This window comes from Eleutherodactylus coqui, chromosome 1, assembly GCF_035609145.1.
Source record: "Eleutherodactylus coqui strain aEleCoq1 chromosome 1, aEleCoq1.hap1, whole genome shotgun sequence".
NCBI classification, from domain to species: domain Eukaryota; kingdom Metazoa; phylum Chordata; class Amphibia; order Anura; family Eleutherodactylidae; genus Eleutherodactylus; species Eleutherodactylus coqui.
Genome location: NC_089837.1, coordinates 448,990,404 through 449,012,037, shown reverse-complemented (window position 1 = coordinate 449,012,037; position 21,634 = coordinate 448,990,404). Strand labels below are relative to the sequence as shown.

At 42.8% G+C, this 21,634-nt stretch overlaps 1 protein-coding gene across 1 annotated transcript in view; it reads right to left on the bottom strand.

The window, feature by feature from the left end:
* FLT3 (fms related receptor tyrosine kinase 3) overlaps positions 1-21,634 on the bottom strand; it is a 95,749-nt gene that overhangs the window by 11,252 nt on the left and 62,863 nt on the right. Inside the window, exons 16-20 of the mRNA XM_066583272.1 lie at positions 21,236-21,346; positions 20,991-21,144; positions 19,246-19,370; positions 16,315-16,436; positions 14,093-14,215 (exon numbers count right to left, since the gene is read on the bottom strand). Of these exons, the coding sequence (XP_066439369.1) occupies positions 14,093-14,215; positions 16,315-16,436; positions 19,246-19,370; positions 20,991-21,144; positions 21,236-21,346 (635 nt within the window). The remainder of the gene's footprint in view (positions 1-14,092; positions 14,216-16,314; positions 16,437-19,245; positions 19,371-20,990; positions 21,145-21,235; positions 21,347-21,634) is intronic.

Here is a 21,634-nt window from a genome sequence, read left to right as displayed (position 1 = left end):
TCACCACCTCCAGTGGCAACCTGTTCCACTCATTGATCACCCTCACCGTCAGAAAGTGTTTTCTAATATCTAATCTGTGTCTCCTCCCTTTCAGTTTCATAGTTATTTGGTCGCCCCTTAACCACCTTTTTTCCAGGGTGAAAATTTTGATAGTCTGGGTATTCCAGTCCTCTCATTCCGTTTATTAATTCAGTTGCCCTTCTTTGAACCCCCTCAAGCACTGCAACATCTTTCCTGAGCACCGGTGTCCAGAACTGTACGCAGTATTCCATGTGAGGCCTGACAAGTGCCTTATATAGTGGAAGAATAATGTTCTAGTCTCTCGCCCCTATACCTCTTTAAATGTACCCCAAGACTTTATTTGCCTTTGCAGCAGCTGACTGGCATTGATTGCTCCAGTTTAATCTACAATCCACTAGTGCCTGTAGGTCTTTTTCCATGACCCTCCTATCTATCACACCTCTAGGCACCTCCAGTCTGTCCGCACTAAACAGTTTGCTGAAACTATTCAGTCCTCCCTATCCCCTATCTCTCTCCTCCCCTGCCATAACCTGGCAGCCGAATACTACCACACCACCCTCAGCCGTGCCCTGGATGAAGCGGCACCACCCATGACTAGGAGCCGTCAAACGCAGACCAGGGCCCCTGCAACAGACCTGACTGCTGGAGAACTAGCTGCCTACTTCAGAGAAAAAATCAACAACATTCGAAAAGAAATCTCTGAAAGCTGCATGGTTAGCCCTGATCCCAGTTTCATCAGCACTGCACCCAGCACCTACTCACTATCTACGCTAGAACCAACAACAGAGGAAGAAGTCTCCAGGCTCCTTTCCGCTGCCCGCCCCACCACCTGCGCTAGCGACCCTCTCCCCTCTCACCTCCTCCGCTCCCTTTCCCCAGCTCTCATTACTCACCTCACCACAATCTGCAACCTCTCCCTAACCTCTGGCACTTTTTCCTCCTCATTCAAACACTCCATTATATCCCCTCTGCTAAAAAAAACCAACCCTGGACCCGACTAATGCTGCCAACTACCGACCCGTCTCAAACCTCCCCTTCATCTCCAAATTACTGGAACGCCTGGTCTACTCCCGCCTTACTCGCTTTCTCTCTGACAACTCACTCCTCGACCCCCTCCAGTCTGGTTTCTGCTCTCTACACTCGACCGAAACTGCCCTTACAAAAGTAACAAATGACCTGATGACTGCAAAGTCGAGAGTTGATTACTCCCTACTAATCCTCTGTTATGATCGTGTGGGCAACCTAAGAATAGGAGCCCACACGATTGTACCCTAAAAGGGAAGAGAGAAAGAATGGATGGGGGTGGACGCACACAGGTAGCACAAGGGTCACACAGGATTCACACAGGTTTCACACAAGTTTCAGGCCACTGACCCTGTACTACACAGGAGGATGGCATGGCCCTACCTAAGCAGGGGAACATTGCCCCAATAAGGGCAGCCCAGCGGTCTTTGGATCTGGGCCCTAGCTGATCCTAGGAACCACGCCACAGAACAGGAGACATACTCATGCTACATGACAGAGACAGAAACACAGGATACACAGCATGCAGCAGCCACAATGCAACCACCAGAACAGATGATAAGCTGAATGTAAATACCAGGTATTAGTTGACATGTTGTACAATATGTGGAAGCTAGCGGGCCACTTCACGGCTCCTGGTTATACCGCTAGTCCCTATACTAACCAGGAGTCCAGCAGAACCAGACAGAGTTCACACAGAAAGCTGCAACAGGACAGGACACAGATAGCAGGTCATGCAGCAAACTGAAACGAAGCTGACAGAATTTAAACGTACAAACGGACATGAACCAGCAAGACAGAAATCACTCAGCAAAGCTTGCAACAGGACAGAACAGAGCACTGGACACACAGCCAGCTGCATCAGGAACAGGACAGAGTACAGGCACACAGCCAGACAGACTCAACTCAGAGATCACATGCACACAGATGAAACTCACAGCAAGTCTATGTGTCCTCATACCGGGGGGAATAGACAGTCAGCTACACAAGCTGACATAGGGGAGTGCCCAGTTACACCAACTGACACCCAGAATAAGACATAAGACCTTTGGAGGCTGCACCTGTACAGGGAGAAGGAAAAGGGGGCTGCAGGTACTGCAGACTAGGACTACAGGTGTCCAAACAATCTTGGGGAAGCAGAGCCACACAATAGACTTACTTGCAAACACAGATCAGAGTGGGAACAAGCTGAATATGACTGATAACAAGTTACAGGACACAGAACTAACATGAGTACTCACCATGGGGACCCAGCCAGACTGACCAGCTGGGTTTATATGTAAGCACAGATCCAGGAGATTGGCTAGCAGGAAGTACCACACCCAGCCAGCTCAATTAACCCTCAACCACCTGACTGTGCTGCTAGGAGTACATAGTACCACAGATCCCAGCAGCACACGTAACATCCTCCTTGACCTGTCTGCTGCATTTGACACTGTCGACCATAACCTCCTTCTTACTATGCTCCGCTCTATTGGTCTAAAGGACACTGCTCTCTCCTGGTTCTCTTCCTACCTCTCTGACCACTCTTTCAGTGTTTCCTTTGCTGGTTCTATCTCTGCTCCACTTCCTCTCGCTGTTGGGGTACCCCAGGGCTTGGTCCTTGGTCCCCTTCTCTTCTCTATCTATACTGCCCCAATTGGACAAACCATCCACAAATTTGGCCTCCAATACCATCTCTACGCTGACAACACCCAACTATACACCTCTTCTCGTGAGATCTCTGGACCATTCCTCCAAAATATCACCGACTGTCTGTCCGCTGTCTCTAACACTATGTCCTCCCTTTTTCTCAAACTAAACCTCTCTAAAACTGACCTCCTTGTCTTTCCACCTTCTAACCGACCTCACCTCAACATCTCTATTCCAGTGTCTGGCACCATCATAACCCCCAGACGGCATGCCCGCTGCCTTGGGGTCACACTGGACTCTGACCTCTCCTTTACCCCCTTATCCAATCTCTGGCGTAAACATGCCACATGCACCTCAGAAATATTGCTAAAATACATCCGTTCCTAACCACGGACATGCTAAAGACGCTCGTGGTTGCCCTCATCCACTCCCGGCTTGACTACTGCAACTCGCTACTCATCGGCCTCCCCCGCACTAGACTCTTTCCACTCCAATCCATACTAAATGCAGCAGCTAGGCTCATTTTTCTATCCAGTTGTTATTCAGACGCCTCTGCATTATGCCAGTTGCTGCATTGGCTGCCCATCCCTTGCAGAACTAAATTTAAACTCCTCTACCTCACTCACAAGGCTCTGCATGGCGCTGCACCACCATACATCACCTCCCTACTGTCAGTACACCACCCAGCCCGCTCACTCCGATCAGCTAACACACTCAGAACAAACTCCCCTGTAATACGAACCTCACATGCTCGCCTACAGGACTTCACCAGAGCAGCACCCATCCTCTGGAATGCTCTACCCCAAGGGAAGCATACCAAATCTCCTGACCTAGTCCCTCGCCCCTCCCTATGGTGCCCCACCCTGTTTGCTTTCTAATAAATGTTCTGTACATGAAATTTCCTATTGCCTGTGTTTCCCACCCCTTGCACCTCCTGTATCACCCCCAACCCATTTGTTTCTAAACCAATGTATCTCACATTGTAATTATTGTATTGTTTTGCATTTATCCATGCCTGAAAGCGCTGTGGAATAAGTTGGTGCTATACAAATAAAGATTATTATTATATTACTTTTCCCTAGCAGTACCCCATTTAGTGTATATCGGTGACATCCGTTTCTCCTGCCCATGTGCATAACCTTACATTTATCAATATTGAACTTCAATTACTATCTTTCTACCCAAGCCCCTAGTTTATCTACATTCATTTGCAGCCGTACATTGTCCTCCGCTGTATTATTTATCTTCTATAATTTCGTATCATCTGCAAATATTGATACTTTACTGTGCAGCCCCTCCATCAGGTCATTGATAAATATGTTGAACAGAATGGGGTCTAATACTGAACCCTGTGGCACCCCACTAGCAACGGTGGCCTAATCAGAGTACAAACCATTTATTACTACCCTCTGCTTTCCACCTCCAAGCCAGTTCTTTACCCAGATACACACGTTTTCGCCCAGACCAAGCTGTCTCATTTTACATATCAACCTATTATGTGACACGGTGTCAAATGCTTTGAAAAAATCTAGCTATACGAGATCAACAGACTTTCCCAGGTTCAGCCTAGAGCTTACTTCATTGTAGAAGCTGATCAAGTTGGTTCGACATGATCAACACCTAGTGAAGCCATGCTGATGAGGGGGTTATACCATTGTTTTTCTTGAGGTGTTGCGGGATGGCATCTCTAAGAAACCCCTCGAATATTTTTCCAATTATTGAAGTGAGACTTACTGGCCTATAGTTACCAGGCTCTCTTCTTGACCCCGTTTTGGCAATGTGCCAATCCAGTGATACAACCCCAATCTCAATAGTATCCCTAAATATAAGAAATAGCGGTTTGTCTATCACGTCACTTAGTTCCCTAAGAACCCTCGGGTATATTTCATCTGGGCCCAGCGATTTGCTGCCCTCATTAAAATCTATCTATCTATCAGAAAAGAAGCAGCAACGCTCCAACAGCGGAAAGGAGGTAAGTATATGATTCTCAGGGGACACCATTGCTACTGAGGCCACTGTGTAGGGGGTCACTATTACTACTGGGGCTACTGTGGGGGTCACTATTACTACTGGAGCTACTGTGGGGGGGGGTCACTATTATTACTGGGGCTACTGTGGGGTGTCACTATTACTACTGGGGCTACTATGGGGCATCACTATTACAACTGGCTCTACTGTGGGGGGGTCCCTATTACTACGGGGGCTACTGTAAGAGAGTGACTGTGCAAGTGAGGGGATGTAAGAGAATAAGTGAGTGTGTAAGTAAGGGGGTGTAAGAGAGTAAGTGAGTGTATAAGGAACGGGGTGTAAGAGACTAAGTGAGGGTGTAAGAGAGTGAGTGTGTAAGTGAAGTGAATCAGTTGTGGCTGAGAGGGAGCAGGCAGTAAAAGCATGTGATCAATTAATAAAAAATGTTAAGATGTAAAGGGCAGAGGCACAAGAGTGGTTGTGAACAGGTGGAGGCACATGAGTGGTTGGGAAGCTAGCTGGGTAATAGATAGAAGAAGGGGTAGAGCAAAGAGAACCAGGGAGGCTAGTTCTGAACTGGCACACTCCAATAAGTTTGCAAAGTTGGCAGATGAGGAGGGCACCATTACAGAGCCAGCACTGCTGCAGCACACATGCCCTCTGAATGCCAGGGAGATGACTGCTCCAGTAAGAAGGGGAAGGGGAGTGCAGGACAGGCTAGACAGGTCATAGTGGTGGCGCACTTAATTATAAGGGGGACAGATAGGGCAATCTGCCACAAAGACCGGTGTCATCGAACACTGTGTTGTCTTCCTGGCATCTGTGTTTGACACATCGCAGATCAGGCTGACAGATTACTGGGAGGGGCTGGTGAGGATCTAGCGGTCATGGTGCACATTGACACCAACGACAAAGAGGTCAATGGAGGACCCTCAAAAACGATTTCAGGGACCTTGGAGCTAAGCTTAGGGTGAGGACCTCCAAGGTGGTTTTCTTGTAAATACTACCTGTACCAAGGACCACACAAGAAAGGCAGTGGGAGATTTGGGAGGTAAACAAGTGGCTCCAGAGTTGGTGTAAAAAGGAGGGGTTCGGGTTCCTGGAAAACTGGACTGACTTTGCTATCGGCTACAGTAGGGACGGGCTGTATCTCAATGGGGAGGGTGCAGCTGTGCTGGGGGAGAAGATGGCTAAAAGGTTGGAGGAGTGTTTAAACTAGGGACTGGGGGAGGGCAAAAAGAGTCATAGGGGGCAAGACAGTGTAGACAGTGACCTGCGACCAAGTATTGGGAATGGGGGTTGAGTGGGGGGGTGAGGTTAGTGCAGTTAATTAGGACCATAAATAGCATGATGAATATACAGAAGAGCAACAATCGTATAAATTGTATGGCAATGAATACAAGAAGTCTGATCAGTAAAGTGGGTGAGCTTGCAGCTAGAATGAAAAAAATTACGATATAGTACCATGTTTCCCTGAAAATAAGACCTACTCGTCAATAAACAATAATTTTTGGACTCTCCTCCGAAAATAAGCCCTTGCTACAGTACAGGGAAAAAAAGAAATATTCACCTAGTAGCTGGCGTTCAGGTCTCCCGCGCTGGGCTGCAGCGCTGCTGCAGGCATTGGTGTAGTCCTCGGCAGTGGCAGAGCATTTTTTCCTGGTAGCGAGGCTTGAATACCCCACCTCCAGCTAGTGATTGCTCTAATTAGTTCATCAAGCGCCGTATTGGTACGAGCAAAACATTGCTGATGAGAATGACTCCAGTGAAGATAATAGGTTCTTTAAACACGCAAGTTCTGCGCACCGCGCAACAACACAGGACCCCCATTTTATTACTGCTGGTGTAAATACAGTTTTAAGACGCTTGTCACCGAAGGGGTGAATAGTTCTCAGACTGCAGTAGTTATTAAGAGTGGCATTTTGGGTTCAATTTGGAGAAACCACTTTTATACTAGTTGTGTAGATTTATTTAAATTGTTTTTATTTGATTGCTTTTTGCAAACAGCTGAAAGTTTGTAAATCTGACACCTAATTTGCAGGAGGGGTTGAATAATTTTGATTTGTAACTATACTTATGTCCTATCCTATGAAAAGAGGATAACTTTATATTACTGCAATACCACTTTAAGCACTTGCAGAACTCCAGTATTGTGACCTCATCCTAGCCAAGACATCTGTAGTAAGTGGTAAGACATTCCAATCTCTGCCACCTGAACAAAAGTGCTGATTTAGTCCAGCTCTCAATAGGTGGAGACACATCTGAGACCAGAAGTAATAATACATCATTTCTTCATCCAACAATACAGTAAGTAGGTGGAAACGGGGGTAAGGTGGGGGAGGGGGAGGAGGTGCGCTGTGCTGTATCATTACATGAAAAACAGTATCACATAAAGGATATAGATTTAGTAATATATTTTATTTGAACTCAGAACTATTAGTTACCTGATATTTTTACTCTTTATGCAAAATAGGCATCATAATAAGAATCCTATACAGATAGTAAAAGTACACATATATATATATCGAATGTATGTATCAAGGTTGGTAGGTAGTCAATGTAGTTTACATTTAAAATGTTGGAAAATGCAGTCTCATGACATAGAGGTATTTCTCTATAAATCTTAAGTTGTTTATGTTGCCATAGTAACATCTGAAGGCGACCACCAATAGCATTGTTGGTCGTCAATTTGAAAGTTGTCAGCCGTGTGCAGTCAGTTATTGGTGGGTGATGTACTGCTCTCCATTCATTACTAGTAGATATATGATGGAAACATATACTGGAAGCTCTAGTAGAAGGTCTACAGTTACCCTGTGATTAGGGCTCATTTACACGGGTGTAAGGGCAATTCAGTCACAGAAATACGCTGTGTGTTTGCGTGACCGAAATGTTCTGATGCCCACTGATTTAAATTGGCTCTTTCTGTGCACAAATGACACCAAGAAAGGTCATGCTGCATATTTTTCATATGATCGCACATTGCATAAAATTGAAATCAATGGGTTTCATTTACTGAGGATTATGAATGCAAAATTTGCGGGTGTAAAATGCTGTGCACATACACTCATGTGAACGAGCACTTATCCCCTATGGCAGAGGCGTAACTTGAAGCTCCCGGGCCCCGATGCAAAACTTGTAACAGGGCCCCCAACTATAATGCTTTACTCATAGTACTGGGCACCCTATATGGAGAAGACAGGCCTTATGGCCCCCTAAGGCTCCTGGGCCCGGATGCAACCGCATCCCCTGCGTCCTCTATAGTTACGCCCCTGCCCTATGGAGGGCATTTGCTACCCACAGGCTCCTCACTTGCAAGTCTGACTCAGGGTCTTTATCTCTCAGGATAACGAGGTCTTATCTTGCTTTTTATGGTTATATGTCAATGCTGCCTCTATTATAGATATTTCACAGCGATCACAGCCTATCGGTCACAAATACAAAATTATCTTGTTGATATAGTGCTGATAGCATGTGACGCCAAGAGAGCATGACAGGAGCCAAAGGACAAGATGAGTTCCATGAGACTTTCATAATAGTGATTAATGGGGGACCAGGTAAGTATAAAAATGTAAAAAACACAGAAATATACACTAGTATAAAAACACATTAAATTACCAAAATCCCCACATAATGATAGGAGTCCCTGAGAGCATAATACAAAGCATATATATAGTATATATATAGCACCCTGCTAGTATAAGCAGCAGCTAAATAGTTAAAAGGGATAACGGGACATATGTATTTAGTCTCCTAGCCTGGGAAAGATATAGCACTCTGCTAGTATAAGCAGCAGCTAAATAGTAAAGAGAGATAAGGGGACATATGTATTAGGTCTCCTAGCCTGGGAAAGATATAGCATCCTGCTAGTATAAGCAGCAGCTAAATAGTTAAAAGGGATAACAGGGCATATGTATTTAGTCTCCTAGCCTGGGAAAGATATAGCACCCTGCTAGTATAAGCAGCAGCTAAATAGTTAAAAGGGATAACGGGACATATGTATTTAGTCTCCTAGCCTGGGAAAGATATAGCACCCTGCTAGTATAAGCAGCAGCTAAATAGTAAAAAGAGATAAGGGGACATATGTATTAGGTCTCCTAGCCTGGGAAAGATATAGCACCCTGCTAGTATAAGCAGCAGCTAAATAGTTAAAAGGGATAACAGGGCATATGTATTTAGTCTCCTAGCCTGGGAAAGATATAGCACCCTGCTAGTATAAGCAGCAGCTAAATAGTTAAAAGGGATAACGGGACATATGTATTTAGTCTCCTAGCCTGGGAAAGATATAGCACCCTGCTAGTATAAGCAGCAGCTAAATAGTAAAAAAGAGATAAGGGGACATATGTATTAGGTCTCCTAGCCTGGGAAAGATATAGCACCCTGCTAGTATAAGCAGTAGCTAAATAGTTAACGTGTTTACTCTTATATGCTTGTATGTGCAAGGTTTTTCTATTCTCCCCTAGCTTTGTTCTCATGAGAAAATTCTCTCTCTCTGCCTTTTTCTGAGAACAGCTTCACTCCTCCCGTTGATAAGAAGGCAAAATAAAAACCCCCCACTTGGATTCTTTATCATAGTACAAGTTCTCTGCTAGTAGTTTTGTTCTTTTTGTTTCTTAGAAATCATGTGTCTGAGTAGTAACATGTCCGTAACCTACACCTTAAGGCGTAAACATATGTTAATCATTAGAGTCATAATAACCTATCCTGAATACTCATATGTTCTGTTTGTATATAGTGTCAGCAACTGTATGTATATAACACTGTATATATATTCTGCAATGTCCAAATATGTACTTTATATTCATGTTGGTTATATCATATGCAATGTACATAACATATTTTTGTATACAGTGTTTGTGTATTCATTATTAATATTGCAATGTCTGTACATTTTATAAATGTTCACATGCTTTATATATATTTATGCATAATCTACATATTTTTATACATATAATATTTGTACTTTACTTTTTGGTGTGTTATGCCTGTTTATTTTTATTTAAGGTTTGGATATACCGATGTCCATGTATATAATACATATATACAGTATAATGATAGCAAAAGCATCTCTCCCATGAGTTAGGCTGCCTTCACATCTGCAGCGGTTCCATTTTCCTGCTCCATTGTGATATGTTACTATATCCCGTTAATGTTTCTGCGCACTGCATTAGCACATCAATATCTGTATATATGACCGATGTCCACAAATATATTCATGTTATATATTTAATGCACATATTGTTTGCACTGATAATGTGTATATTTATGCTTGTATAGATATTATATGAATATGTGTATATGTGATGTAATTAATGTAATGTTAATGTCATAGTATTTATGTACATTGTATATATAATAACGTATAACGTATTTTTTATTGCTTGAGATACTAGCTTTTTATTGTATCCTGTTAATGTTTATGTGAATGTATTATGGGATAAGTTCTGATGTGACTGACCGTACAGAAGAAGCAGAATACAGGACAAGCTGCAATGGACACAACCTTCCAATTACACTCAGTATTGTCACTAAATAAGCAGAGCAGGATGTAAATTACATTTCTCTTCCCATCGGGCCCTCCAGGGCTCCTTATTCAGATGGGTCCCTATACTGACACCGTATATGTAGAACAGGAGATCTCCAGTGTAATTGGATGGCTCTATAGGGATTGTCTGGTTGTATGTAAGTAGCATTTATATAGCAGATACATAGCTGATCACTACATGTGCTCTGACCTTCTTATATCCTCATTGTTACCCTACAAAACCCTGAGCGCTGATCTCTGGATCTGGCCTGCAGGGGGCGAACAGTGTAAGGGCGCCTACCCACTGGTGTTTGCGATTTTCATGCGTGAAAAACGCAGCGTTTTCCACGCGTTTTTGGCGCGTTTTCCGTGACATTTTCGCGGCTTTTTCGCGCCTTTTCCGTTAATTTCCATTGACATTCATGGGTGCATTAAGAGAAAAATAAGGACACATATGCAACTGACAGTTCCTATGTTAAAAATTGCAACGGACCGAAAAAAAACCGCAAGTGGACAAGAACACATTCTATCCTAATTGCTCTTCAGAAAAAACGCAAAACGCAAAGGAAAAAAAATCGCAAGTGGGTAGGCGCCCTAAGGGCTCATGTCCACGGGCAAAATAAGAATTAAAATCCGCAGCGGATTTTAACTCTTCTCCTGCCCGCGGATCCGCATCCCATAGGGATGCATTGACCACCCGCGGGGTAGATAAATACCCGCGGATGGTCAATAAAAGGGATTTTTTTAAAAATGGAGCATGAAAAAATCTGGACCATGCTCCATTTTCATGCGGGTCTCCCGCGGGGACGGCTCCTAAAATAGGAATTTACTCACACGCTCCGTTTCTTCTCTTCGCGGCGGCGCCATCTTCTCTCCGTCGCGGCCGGATCTTTTTTCTTCGAGACGGCGCATGCGCGGGGCACGTCACCGACGTCATCATGCGCATCCGCCGAGCCGAAGAAAGAAGATCTGGCCGCGACGCAGAGAAGATGGCGCCGCCGCGAAGAGAAGAAACGGAGCGGATGGGAGGTGAGTTTATTCTCATTTATTCTGATTTTCAGCGCTCATGTCCGCGGGGCAGGAGGGACCCGCTGCAGATTCTCCATGGAGAATCCGGAGCGGGCCTGATTTTCCCCGTGGACATGAGGCCTTAAGCTGATCCTGATTATAGATGAGGATAACAGGTTAGAGCAGCTCTAGTGACGGTTATCTAGCAGCTAGTTATATATTCCCGGAGAACGTTTTACCATTGCAGTGTGATTTTACACTTTACCTGTATGGTCACTCACATCAGTACTATCTGTCCATTGGTGTTATCATATAAGGTAGCATCCAGCAAGGCTCCTACTAAAATGACGTACATAATGTAGAATAGAAGCCACCTAGAAGTGTATAGATATAATGTGTGCAGTGTAACGACTGCAAACTAGATCAGTTATTAGAAGGTTCTGCACATATTGATGCTTTATAGAGGACAATGTGATTCTGTGCTCTGACAGAGGATGACATGAGCCACATGGAGAAATGCCACATGCCACATCTGAGTATCTTCTCTTCTACAAATCTAGTCTTAGTGTAGGGACCCATCTGAATGAGGTCGCCGTGACGGGGCAGATGGGCTCGCACAATTTGAATTAAATGTGCGCCAAGAACCTCACATTTATACCTCTAGTCAGTGATATGTAAATTGTATGTGGAAATGTTTATCATTGGGTTCTCTGCTCATATCAGAAGTTTAAACTCACTCGAATGGAAACATTGCCTGCAATACCACCCCGGGCCACTGCCATATTGTGTTTTTTTGGCTACATATGGCAAGATGATCAGTGAATCAGTGAGTGTCTCGGGAGGAAGAGCCCTGCGGATCAATAGTTTAGGCCTGGAAAACCCCTCATGTATTGATCTGTTTGTTCTTCAAGAAACATTGGAAGATGATAGTATGACATCACTTACATGATAGTATGACATCAGTAGGATACGGATGGTATGGATTTTAACTGTTTTTTGAATGTGGAAATGCTGCAAAATTTGCTGCGGACATTCCACAGCATTTTCGCCACATGTAAACATACCCTAAGTCAGCTTGAGGTATGCTGCCACGTGCAGAGTGGCCTCAGTAGTAATAATGCCCCCTATATCGGCCGCAGTAGTATTAGTGTCCCGTATATCATCCCTAGTAGTAATAGTGACCCCCACAGTGGCCTCAGTAGTAATAGTGTCCCCTATATCAGCCCCAGTAGCAATAGTAACCCCCGACAGTAGCCCCAGTTGTAACAGTGACCACCACCGCAGCCCCATTAGTAATAGTGACCACCCTACAGTGACCTCAGAAGTAATAGTGACCCCACAGTAGTCTCAGTAGTAACAGTGTCTCCCATATCAGCCACAGTATTAATAGTGACCCCCCCCACAGTAGCCTCAGTCGTAACAGTGATCCCTACAATAGCCCAAGTATTAATACTGACCCCCACAGTATTCCCAGTAGTAATAGTGACCCCCCACAGTGGCCTCAGTAGCAATAGTGACCCTCCCCCACAGTAGCACTAGTAGTAATAGTGGCCCCCACAGTGGCCTCAGTAATAATACTGACCCCCCACAGTAGCCACAGTAGTAATAGTGACCCCCTGAGAATCATATACTTACCTCCTCCTTGTCGCCACTGCTTTTCTTTTCTGCTATGGGTATACAAACTGACGGCAGTGTGTGCGTCTGATCTCCTCCTCCCCTGACCTCTCCTCCTGTGGAACTCAGGAGGAGTGATCAGGGGAGGAAGATCTCTGGTGCACACATTGCCATCAGTATGTGAACCCGTAGTAGCGCCGCTGATTGATTACCAGATGGGGAGCTGCAGTACCTTGGCTGGTAATCGCTATCATGGTGAACAGCCATCAGTGAGCATTCCAGCAGAGAGGGCTCTGCTACCCCCTCTGGCACGCGTGCCAGAGGTTCGCCACCACGGCCCTAGAGCAATTAACCATAGAAGTGCCTGAAGATGATAAGTATAAACTCAGATTACAAGGAGAGCAGGACAACACCCGCATCTCCCAGAACCAGGGAAAGAGAAGTTTGTCTGAACAGTGGCCATTTAGTGTATAACGAGGCTCTAGAATAAATTTTCATAGAAAGGGCCCATTGAATAGTATTATTAGTATTATGCGATCATTTTGCATAAACTATTAAGCAGCTACTCAGCTACTTAATAGCTATTTAGTGTGTAAATGAAGCCTTTAGCTGAATGCAGTTAATAGTCCGAGGGCTTTTATCTGCTTTCAGTTCCTTTGTTCTCCAACAGGAAACAATGCTATCAGCACTACCCGCATAGAACTACTGATAAGGCTGAAGGACGATTTTCAGGTTGACCTAATTTAACAATCAGCTATCAGTGCACGATGGCCACGCGTTTAGATGCAACAATGATCACTCAAACAATCGCTTTTAAGTGATTTCTGAGCGAACATTGTTCCGTGTAAATGGGCCTTTAGGAGGGAGTACAAAAAATGTGCGCATAGCATTAAGGACTGACTTATGGTGTTAGTTGATCTTTAGTAACCCGTTCACTGTGTCCAAATAATACTCATGTACATTGTTGCCATAACTTTCTTTATCAGACACTTTGTAAAGTTTTGCTTGTTTAAATGAACTGGTGTAAAGCCTTTCCATAAACGGCGTCATATTCCACATCTGCTCCACACAGATGACTGATCCTTGATTGGGTTGTGTGGTTATTATAACCCAATAGACTACAAACCTGGGATCAGTCAGTTCTTCATAGGACTGTTCCATGAATGAGATCTCTACAGAGACGTAGTTTCTGAACATTTGCATAACATATACATTCTTTGAGGCATTACAGTCGGGCAGGGCTTATAGATGTGAACATCAAGATTACCATAGAAAACAATGAAGATGAACTTAAAATGAACTTACATTGCCCTTTACCACATAATTTGAATCATTCACAATATCTCTGGCAAGTCCGAAATCACATATTTTGGCCACTTTTCCATTGTTAACCAGTATATTTCTGGCTGCAAGATCCCTGTGAATGCACTAAAGAAAATACTGAAATTATACATCTGTAATCATAATGCTGGGTGGTCTCATGTTTCATTCAAAGTGGTTTAAAAGAGCCCATGTGACTGTGTGTCCAACTCCATAAAGTTCATGGTGTCATGAATACTTTTACTGCTAATGGCCCATTGTACAAACCTGTGCCTATGCCATGAAAAATGTGATTGTTCTCAGTGAGAGAAACCAAGTAATCTTGGAGATATGATACCTTTTAATGGCTAACACAAATACATGATGTTATAGTGAGCTTTCAAACATACTCAGGGTCCTTAGGGTCCTTCCTCAGGCTAAAAATTACACAGCAATACCAATTTTTTTTTTTTTTTTTTTTTATGAGATGACTGGGCAAAGTGGTTTTCTTTAAGCTTTTGAGATATATATATATATATATATATATATATATATATATATTTTTTTTTTTTTTTCATAATCAAAAGAACTTTATTGAACTCATTTTGACATTTTTCTTTGCAATCCTCTGATTGCTCATACAGTGTAATGTAATACCATAATATTGGATTATGTTGCATTTTGACAGGTAGTCTATCAGGATATGCCACAGGCACGTCTTGATATGCAGTCAGTCATGGCACCCCAAGGAAGGCCCCAGGCTGCCATGACATCCGAACAGCACCTCACAATCTCATCTCAAGGGGGCCGTTCAGGACTCATGAACGCCGATCAGGGCACTTAAATGCTACTCTCAGAAATGACAGTGGCATTTAAAGGGTTGACAGCTACAAGTGGCATGAACGCTGATCGTGGCTGTTGCCGGCGGGTGTCCAGCTTTGTACACAGACACCTGACGTTCACCATACTTGTACAGTACATGCCGAAAAGGAAATAGGCATTTTTGCAATATGTGTAATCAACCTACTCTGTGCAGCTGAGAAACGCTGCTAGGAAACGTCCATTTCCAGCTAGCTGCATAAGTATAGTGAATACAGGAACCTCCGCTCTTTACTGTGCCTGTACTATACATATTGAGGCCCATTTACACATAACGATTATCGCTCAAAATTCCTTCAAACAACCGAAAATGAGCAATAATCATTACATGTAAACACAGGAATCGTGCAGTTTTCGATTGAACAATAATTTTAAGCTGAACTTAAAATCCATTGTTCAGCTAGTGAGAGATAAAGTATCTCTCAGTAGACCGAACACTCTTATCTCGACGGGAGACAGCAGATAACATTGTAACATTAACGGCAGCCGCAAAGTGAACAATGCAGCTGTGTGCACAGCTGGGCGTGTGTTTAATCAAACACTGGGCTCTGCAAACAGCTCCTGGAGGCCCTTTTACATGCAAATGAAGATGATAAAGTGTTAATGGCCATTAACACTTAATGCAAATAGATCACAAAATCTTTCAGTCATTTGAAAGACTATCTTTGCATGTAAATGGGCCGTTACAGTTTATTGATAAATTCTGCTAATATGTGTCAAATTTATTTATTTCCCTTACAGATAACCTTACTGCTGCCTGTTAGCTGGCACTGGGTGAGGAGCAGCCGTTCTGTGCTGTATATGGATAGATAAACTAAAAAAACTGCCAGCCAGGAGAAAAGCATGCAAAAAATGTCAGCCAGATGCTCTCTAAATACTGTTTTTTTTAAATCAATTTGCTGCAGTATCTTTTATTTTAGATTCCTTTTCTAAACACTTTTGCTGATGTGCAAGCTGTGCATATCTAGAGCGGACAAAAAAAATACACCTATTCTTAAAGTGCCAGCCAAATGACAATACCTGACCAGATGGATATCCCACCAGCCGCCCTACGGTTTCCATCCTTCCCTGAGCTAAACCTATTTCTGCACACTGTTTACAAAGACTCGTGTTCAGGCAGTCAGCACAGAGGAAGTATACATGTAAATGAAGCTACACAAATAGACCAGGACATGTAGCTGTAAACATACAAGAGTGACATTGTCACTTTTTCTACTTTGAGTCATTTCAGGCCAGTTTCTATTTTAACGTATTGTTTGTTTTTATGATAAATGCTCCGCTCCATCAGTCATTGGGCCTGCCCGTACTCTTGCTACAAAAGGGTTTCAAGAGTCGCAAAGCAAACTCACCAATTTCGACTCAAGGAATTCCATTCCTTTTGCAACTTGATATGAGAAACTGAGCAGATCTTCAAAGGTGAGGATGTTCAGGTCCTCCTCATCATACTTGTTGATGTTCTGGTATTTCATTTCTTGATAAGAGAGAAAAGAGGATTTAACAATGTATATTTTAAGGCTGTAATACTATATCAAGTCATGGTCATCTAGGGGGCTACACAGAGGAGATCAAAACTTAAAGAGACTCCAGAACCATTGTTTTCCACCCCTCTCTGAGGGCAGCACAAGGTAGTATCTGTCACACTGATTACACTGATATGTCTGCTGGATCTGTACAGGAGTTGTAGAGAAGATTACATTTTATCAGTACCAGCACTTACATAGAGGACTACTTAGAGTAGTCCTGGATAATCATGAGCTGCAGGCTAGCTACACCCAATGATTGACTGCTGTCTGCCTATTACTATGCATAGAGAGGGAGCTGTCAATCATTGGCTAGAGGGTGGAATGGGTGTGAGGCAGGACTTCATAGACAAGGTTAGATATCACTATATACTGCAATACTGTAGTATATAGTGATATAGTATAGTATAGTATTAAAATACACTAAAAAAGTTTTCATAATAAAGTTGTTGTTTTTTTTTAAATAGTAAAAAATATTACGTTTAAAAAAACTTTTCCTACTTTTTTTCTATAAAAAATCTTAACGATTAGAAAAAACATATTTGGCATCACCATGTTAGTAAAAGTTCTAACTATTAAAATATCACAATATTTATTCTGCATGGCCAACACTGTAAAAAAAAGTATAGAATGCCAAAATTGCAGTTTTTATTTTTATTTCAGCTCCTAAAATTTTTTTATAAAAAAGCGATCAAAAAGTCATATGTACCACAAAATGGAACTATTAAAAACTACTACTTACTATGCAAAAAACAAGCCTTCATGCAGCCTAATTGACGAAAAAAAAATTAAAAGCTATGGGTCTCAGAATATAATTGTTTTGTTTTTTTTTAGGTTTGTTTAAAAAAACTATATAACTTCAGCATAGCTATTACTAACCCACCGAGCAAATTTCATATGACATTTTTACTGCACCATGAATGGGCATTTGTTTTCACTTCACCCCATTTAAAAACTCATCTCCGAAAAACTATTAAAAAACTATAACTCATCCTGCAAAAAACAGTGTCTACGTTGATGGAGAAAAAAAAGTTATGGCTCTTAAAAATTGGGGCCGAACAAATGAAAAAAAAAAAAAAAAAAGAATTTCTGGTATTGAAGAAGTTTACACAATGTAAAGGAAGTAGCCATGTTTCTTTAATCCTGGACATCCTCTTTAACCCCTTAATGACTGCCCATACGTCTTTTGATGGCAGGCATTAAGGGGCTTTACTCTCATGCAAGTGCCTTTTTACGGTGTTGCATCATTAGACCTGGCATGGATGTTCCGTGCCAGGGGAGCAGGTGATCGGCTGTTGGATAACACATATAATAAATTATATGTACCCAAAAGTGATGTCATTAAAAAATACTACTTAGTTTGCAAAAAACAAGCCCTCACACAGCTAAGTTGATGAAAAAATTAAAAAACTAAGGCTCTAGGAATGCAACAATGAAAACAACTGAAAGATTAGTTGGTCACTAAGGCACAAACAGGCTTCGTCACTAAGCAGTTAACTTCCCAGCTCCCCTACTCTTTCAGACGAGCGTGTTTATGTACACACAAAACCGTGCATCTATTAGAACCATTGGTTTCCTATGATGTGTTCACATGTCCGTGTTTTACAGGCGTGCAAATGATAGGACATGTGTGCACCATAGGACCGTGGTGCGTGTAAATTTTCCCCGTGGGGAGTCCCTTCATCACTGCACACTGTGACAGCACTGTCACAGTGTTCAGTAATGATGGCACTCCCCACGACGAATAAAGAATCCCCTGCACAGGTGTCCCAGCTGTGGCAGAGGATCGCTATGCTCTCCCATTGCTTTCAATGGGGCTGCCGCTGCTGCCGGCGGCCCCGCTGAAAGCAATGGGCTGCTGGCAACCCCTGCAGTGATTTACGGGGAATATGAGCCCTTCCCTTAAAATCATCCCTAGCATGTGTAAAAAAATGTAAAAGAAATATATACTCACCTCTCCACCGCTGTCGGGGCTCAGGCACATCTAACTGCTTGGTCCCCCTGCACTGCTCTGAAGCATTTAAAATCCCAGCCTGCTGAAAGGGCTGTGTTTTATTGGCTGAGCGTTCAGCTAATCACAGGCAGCGCTCAGCCATTCATTAAACTCATCATTGAGCACTCAGCCAATCAGACACAGCCCTTTCAGCAGGCGGGGATTTAAAATCCCCGCCTGCTGAAAGAGCTTCAGAGCAGTGCAGGGGGACCAAGAGGCTAGACAGTCCAAGCCCTGACAGCAGCGGAGAGGTGAGTATATATATTTTTTATTTTTTAACACGTGCTAGAGATGATTTTCAGGGAAGGGCTTATATTTAAAGCGCTTCCCCGAAAATCACTACGGGAGGTGCCTGCAGCCCATTGCTTTTAATAGGGCTGCTGGCAGCAGCAGCAGCCCCATCGAAAGCAATTGGCATGGAGCTTCAATTATATCCACCAAGTTCATACTCCACCGTATATCCACCAAGTAGAGGCCATCCTCAAAACATTGGTGTACTACAAACTAAGGCCTCGTTCACGGGAGCATTTTTCTGGACATCCGTGCACCGTTGCATGTTGCGCAGCATGGATGCGTCCAAAACAATGCTCGTGTGAACGAGGTCTTAGTTGGTAATACACTGATGTTTAGAGGATGGCCTCTACTTGGTGGATATACGGTATTTCGAAATGTAATTCAACAATTCAATGTGAAAACATCAAAGGGAGGTGACTAATTTTTATAGGTTCTAGGTTTTATATGTTCAGCATGTTTGTGTATTCCCATACCTTCAGGGCGTAGAACCTCAGAATGTGCAGTTGACAAGTCCTGGTTGTGCTGATTCTTGTCGTCTTCTTGTCCAGTAGATAACCATGTATAAGAGCAATTGCTTAATACTGTCACAGCTCTGTCTCTAGGGGTGTGTAGAACAAATGTAAGCACTCTGAAAGTCAATGCCTAAGAGAAGAAACTAAAGTATGCATCATCAAAGTACTAACTGACTTCCTATGAAATTAGCCCTGGTGTGTATTACGTAGGGAGATCAGATTCTGAGTCCCAGTTGGGGCAAAAATTGTTGAGAATGCTTATTATCTACAGCACTCTGGAACATGTAGTTGTTGAATAAGCATCAGAAAATTAATAACTTTAATTGTTTTGGCATCTGAATTCATGCCTAAAAGGAGTTGTCCAGGGAGGCTAAATACTTATACAACCAACACTGTCAAACCCCCCACCTCCAGCGTGGTTCCGACACTGTGTATCGTAGTATGGCCACTGTCTATGCCAATCATGTCATCAAGGAGGATGTCTTTTTGCCTAATTTTAATAACTAAGCGAGCCCCCTACTCTGTCTCTGTATAGACTGCAACAGGAAGGACTGGCTTAGTTATTAAAATGAGTCAAATAGCCACCTACCCCTGATGATGTGCCAAGGATAGAGAGACTGGCCATACTATCTAACCAGAACTGGGCATTAAACGAAGGTTCCAACACTACAGGTCCATGTATTTTGTTTTCTCAGGCAACCCTTTAAAAATTCCATTAGTCAACTAAAATAGTTTAAAACATAGCTAAAAGTGCTGTATAATGCATTTTAGCATGCATAAACTACAGAGGTAGCAAGGTTTAACTTGATTTTTTTATGTGTTATAATTAGAGATGAGCGAGCATACTCACTAAGGGCAATTACTGGATCGAGCATTGCCCTTAGCGAGTACCTGCTCGCTCGGAAGAAAAGGTTCGGCTGCTGGCGGCGGGCGGGAAGCGGCGGGGTAGAGCGGGAAGAAATGGAGGGGAGATCTCTCTCTCCCTCTCTCCCCCCCGCTCCCCCCTGCTCACTGCCGCAACTTACCTCTCACCCGCGTCGGCAGCCGAACCTTTTCTTCCGAGCGGGGAGGTACTCGCTAAGGACAATGCTTGATCGAGTAATTGTCCTTAGCGAGTATGCTCGCTCATCTCTAGTTATAATACCTTTCTGTACCACTGTTTACCCTTTCAACTACTTTACAATGGTCCTGTTGAGTTAAGATAACAATAGTTTTTCAATGGTTTAAGATAAGACAACTTGTCACAGACAGTTATCACAGGTGAGTTAAACTATATCTGTACATTGGGTACAAATCACTTATGATACAGTAATTAACATATATCTGTATGTATATACACACATACACATGGCATCCTGTATAACATTAGTAAACTATACAATGAATGTACCAAAAGTAACAGCATCCATAGACTTCAGTGGGGCCTTACTTTTTTTCTGTATGCCTCCAAGCCATACAGAGGCTTTGTCCATCAGATTTTGCAGGAACCTGAACTCAAACTATTGTGACAAGTTCCATCGGACATCATATTTTTGCTTGGAAGCAATGCTTCTACCAGAGGATAGCTCTGTAATAAGATGGCTGATGGAACATGTCTAATTTTTGTTTTATCAGATTCATACGGAACCCGACATAATACATTTATAATACTGCGCCATAACCAGTCACATTTAGAGTGTGATGTTAGGTGAAATAATGTAGAATACCTGAATGTCTCATTCTGGTTGAAATTATGGTAAAATGTGAAGTTATTATCTTTGACAACATCTGACCATGTTCTGTGGAACGAATCTCTTCTGCTTTTCAGGTAATTGAGAAGATCTCCATGTGGACAGTATTCAAAAATTAAGTAGATCGGACCTGTAATAAAGAGAATGTGCACAAGGAAAAATGAACAGCACACTGTATATCTAGTCTAAGTAGTAGGGGGATAAAGCAATGTTACGCTTACCTGATGCTGTACACGCTCCTAACAGGTTGACTATATTGTCATGGTGTCCAATCTGGGTCATCATCTTCAGTTCAGACATTAAGGCATCCTTTTCGGAAGCATCGGCATTTTCTAAAATTTGTGAAGATAAAGTAACACATCTCTGATGATTGCATAGTCAATGTTGCCTGTCGCCATACATTGCCCTGTGATGTTAGGTGCGGAAAGCCTGATGTAATAGTCTCATTGCCCATTGTAGGGGCAATAGGGCATTATGCAGAAGCTATCATATCACTTCAAGACACCAGATATAGCTTCCTATAAATAAAATTATCAACTTCCAGGTCTTGTAAAGAAGTTAGGGCTTTCAACTTTTTTGTCATAAAAGGAATGTATGAATAGTCGTAAATTATTTTCAGA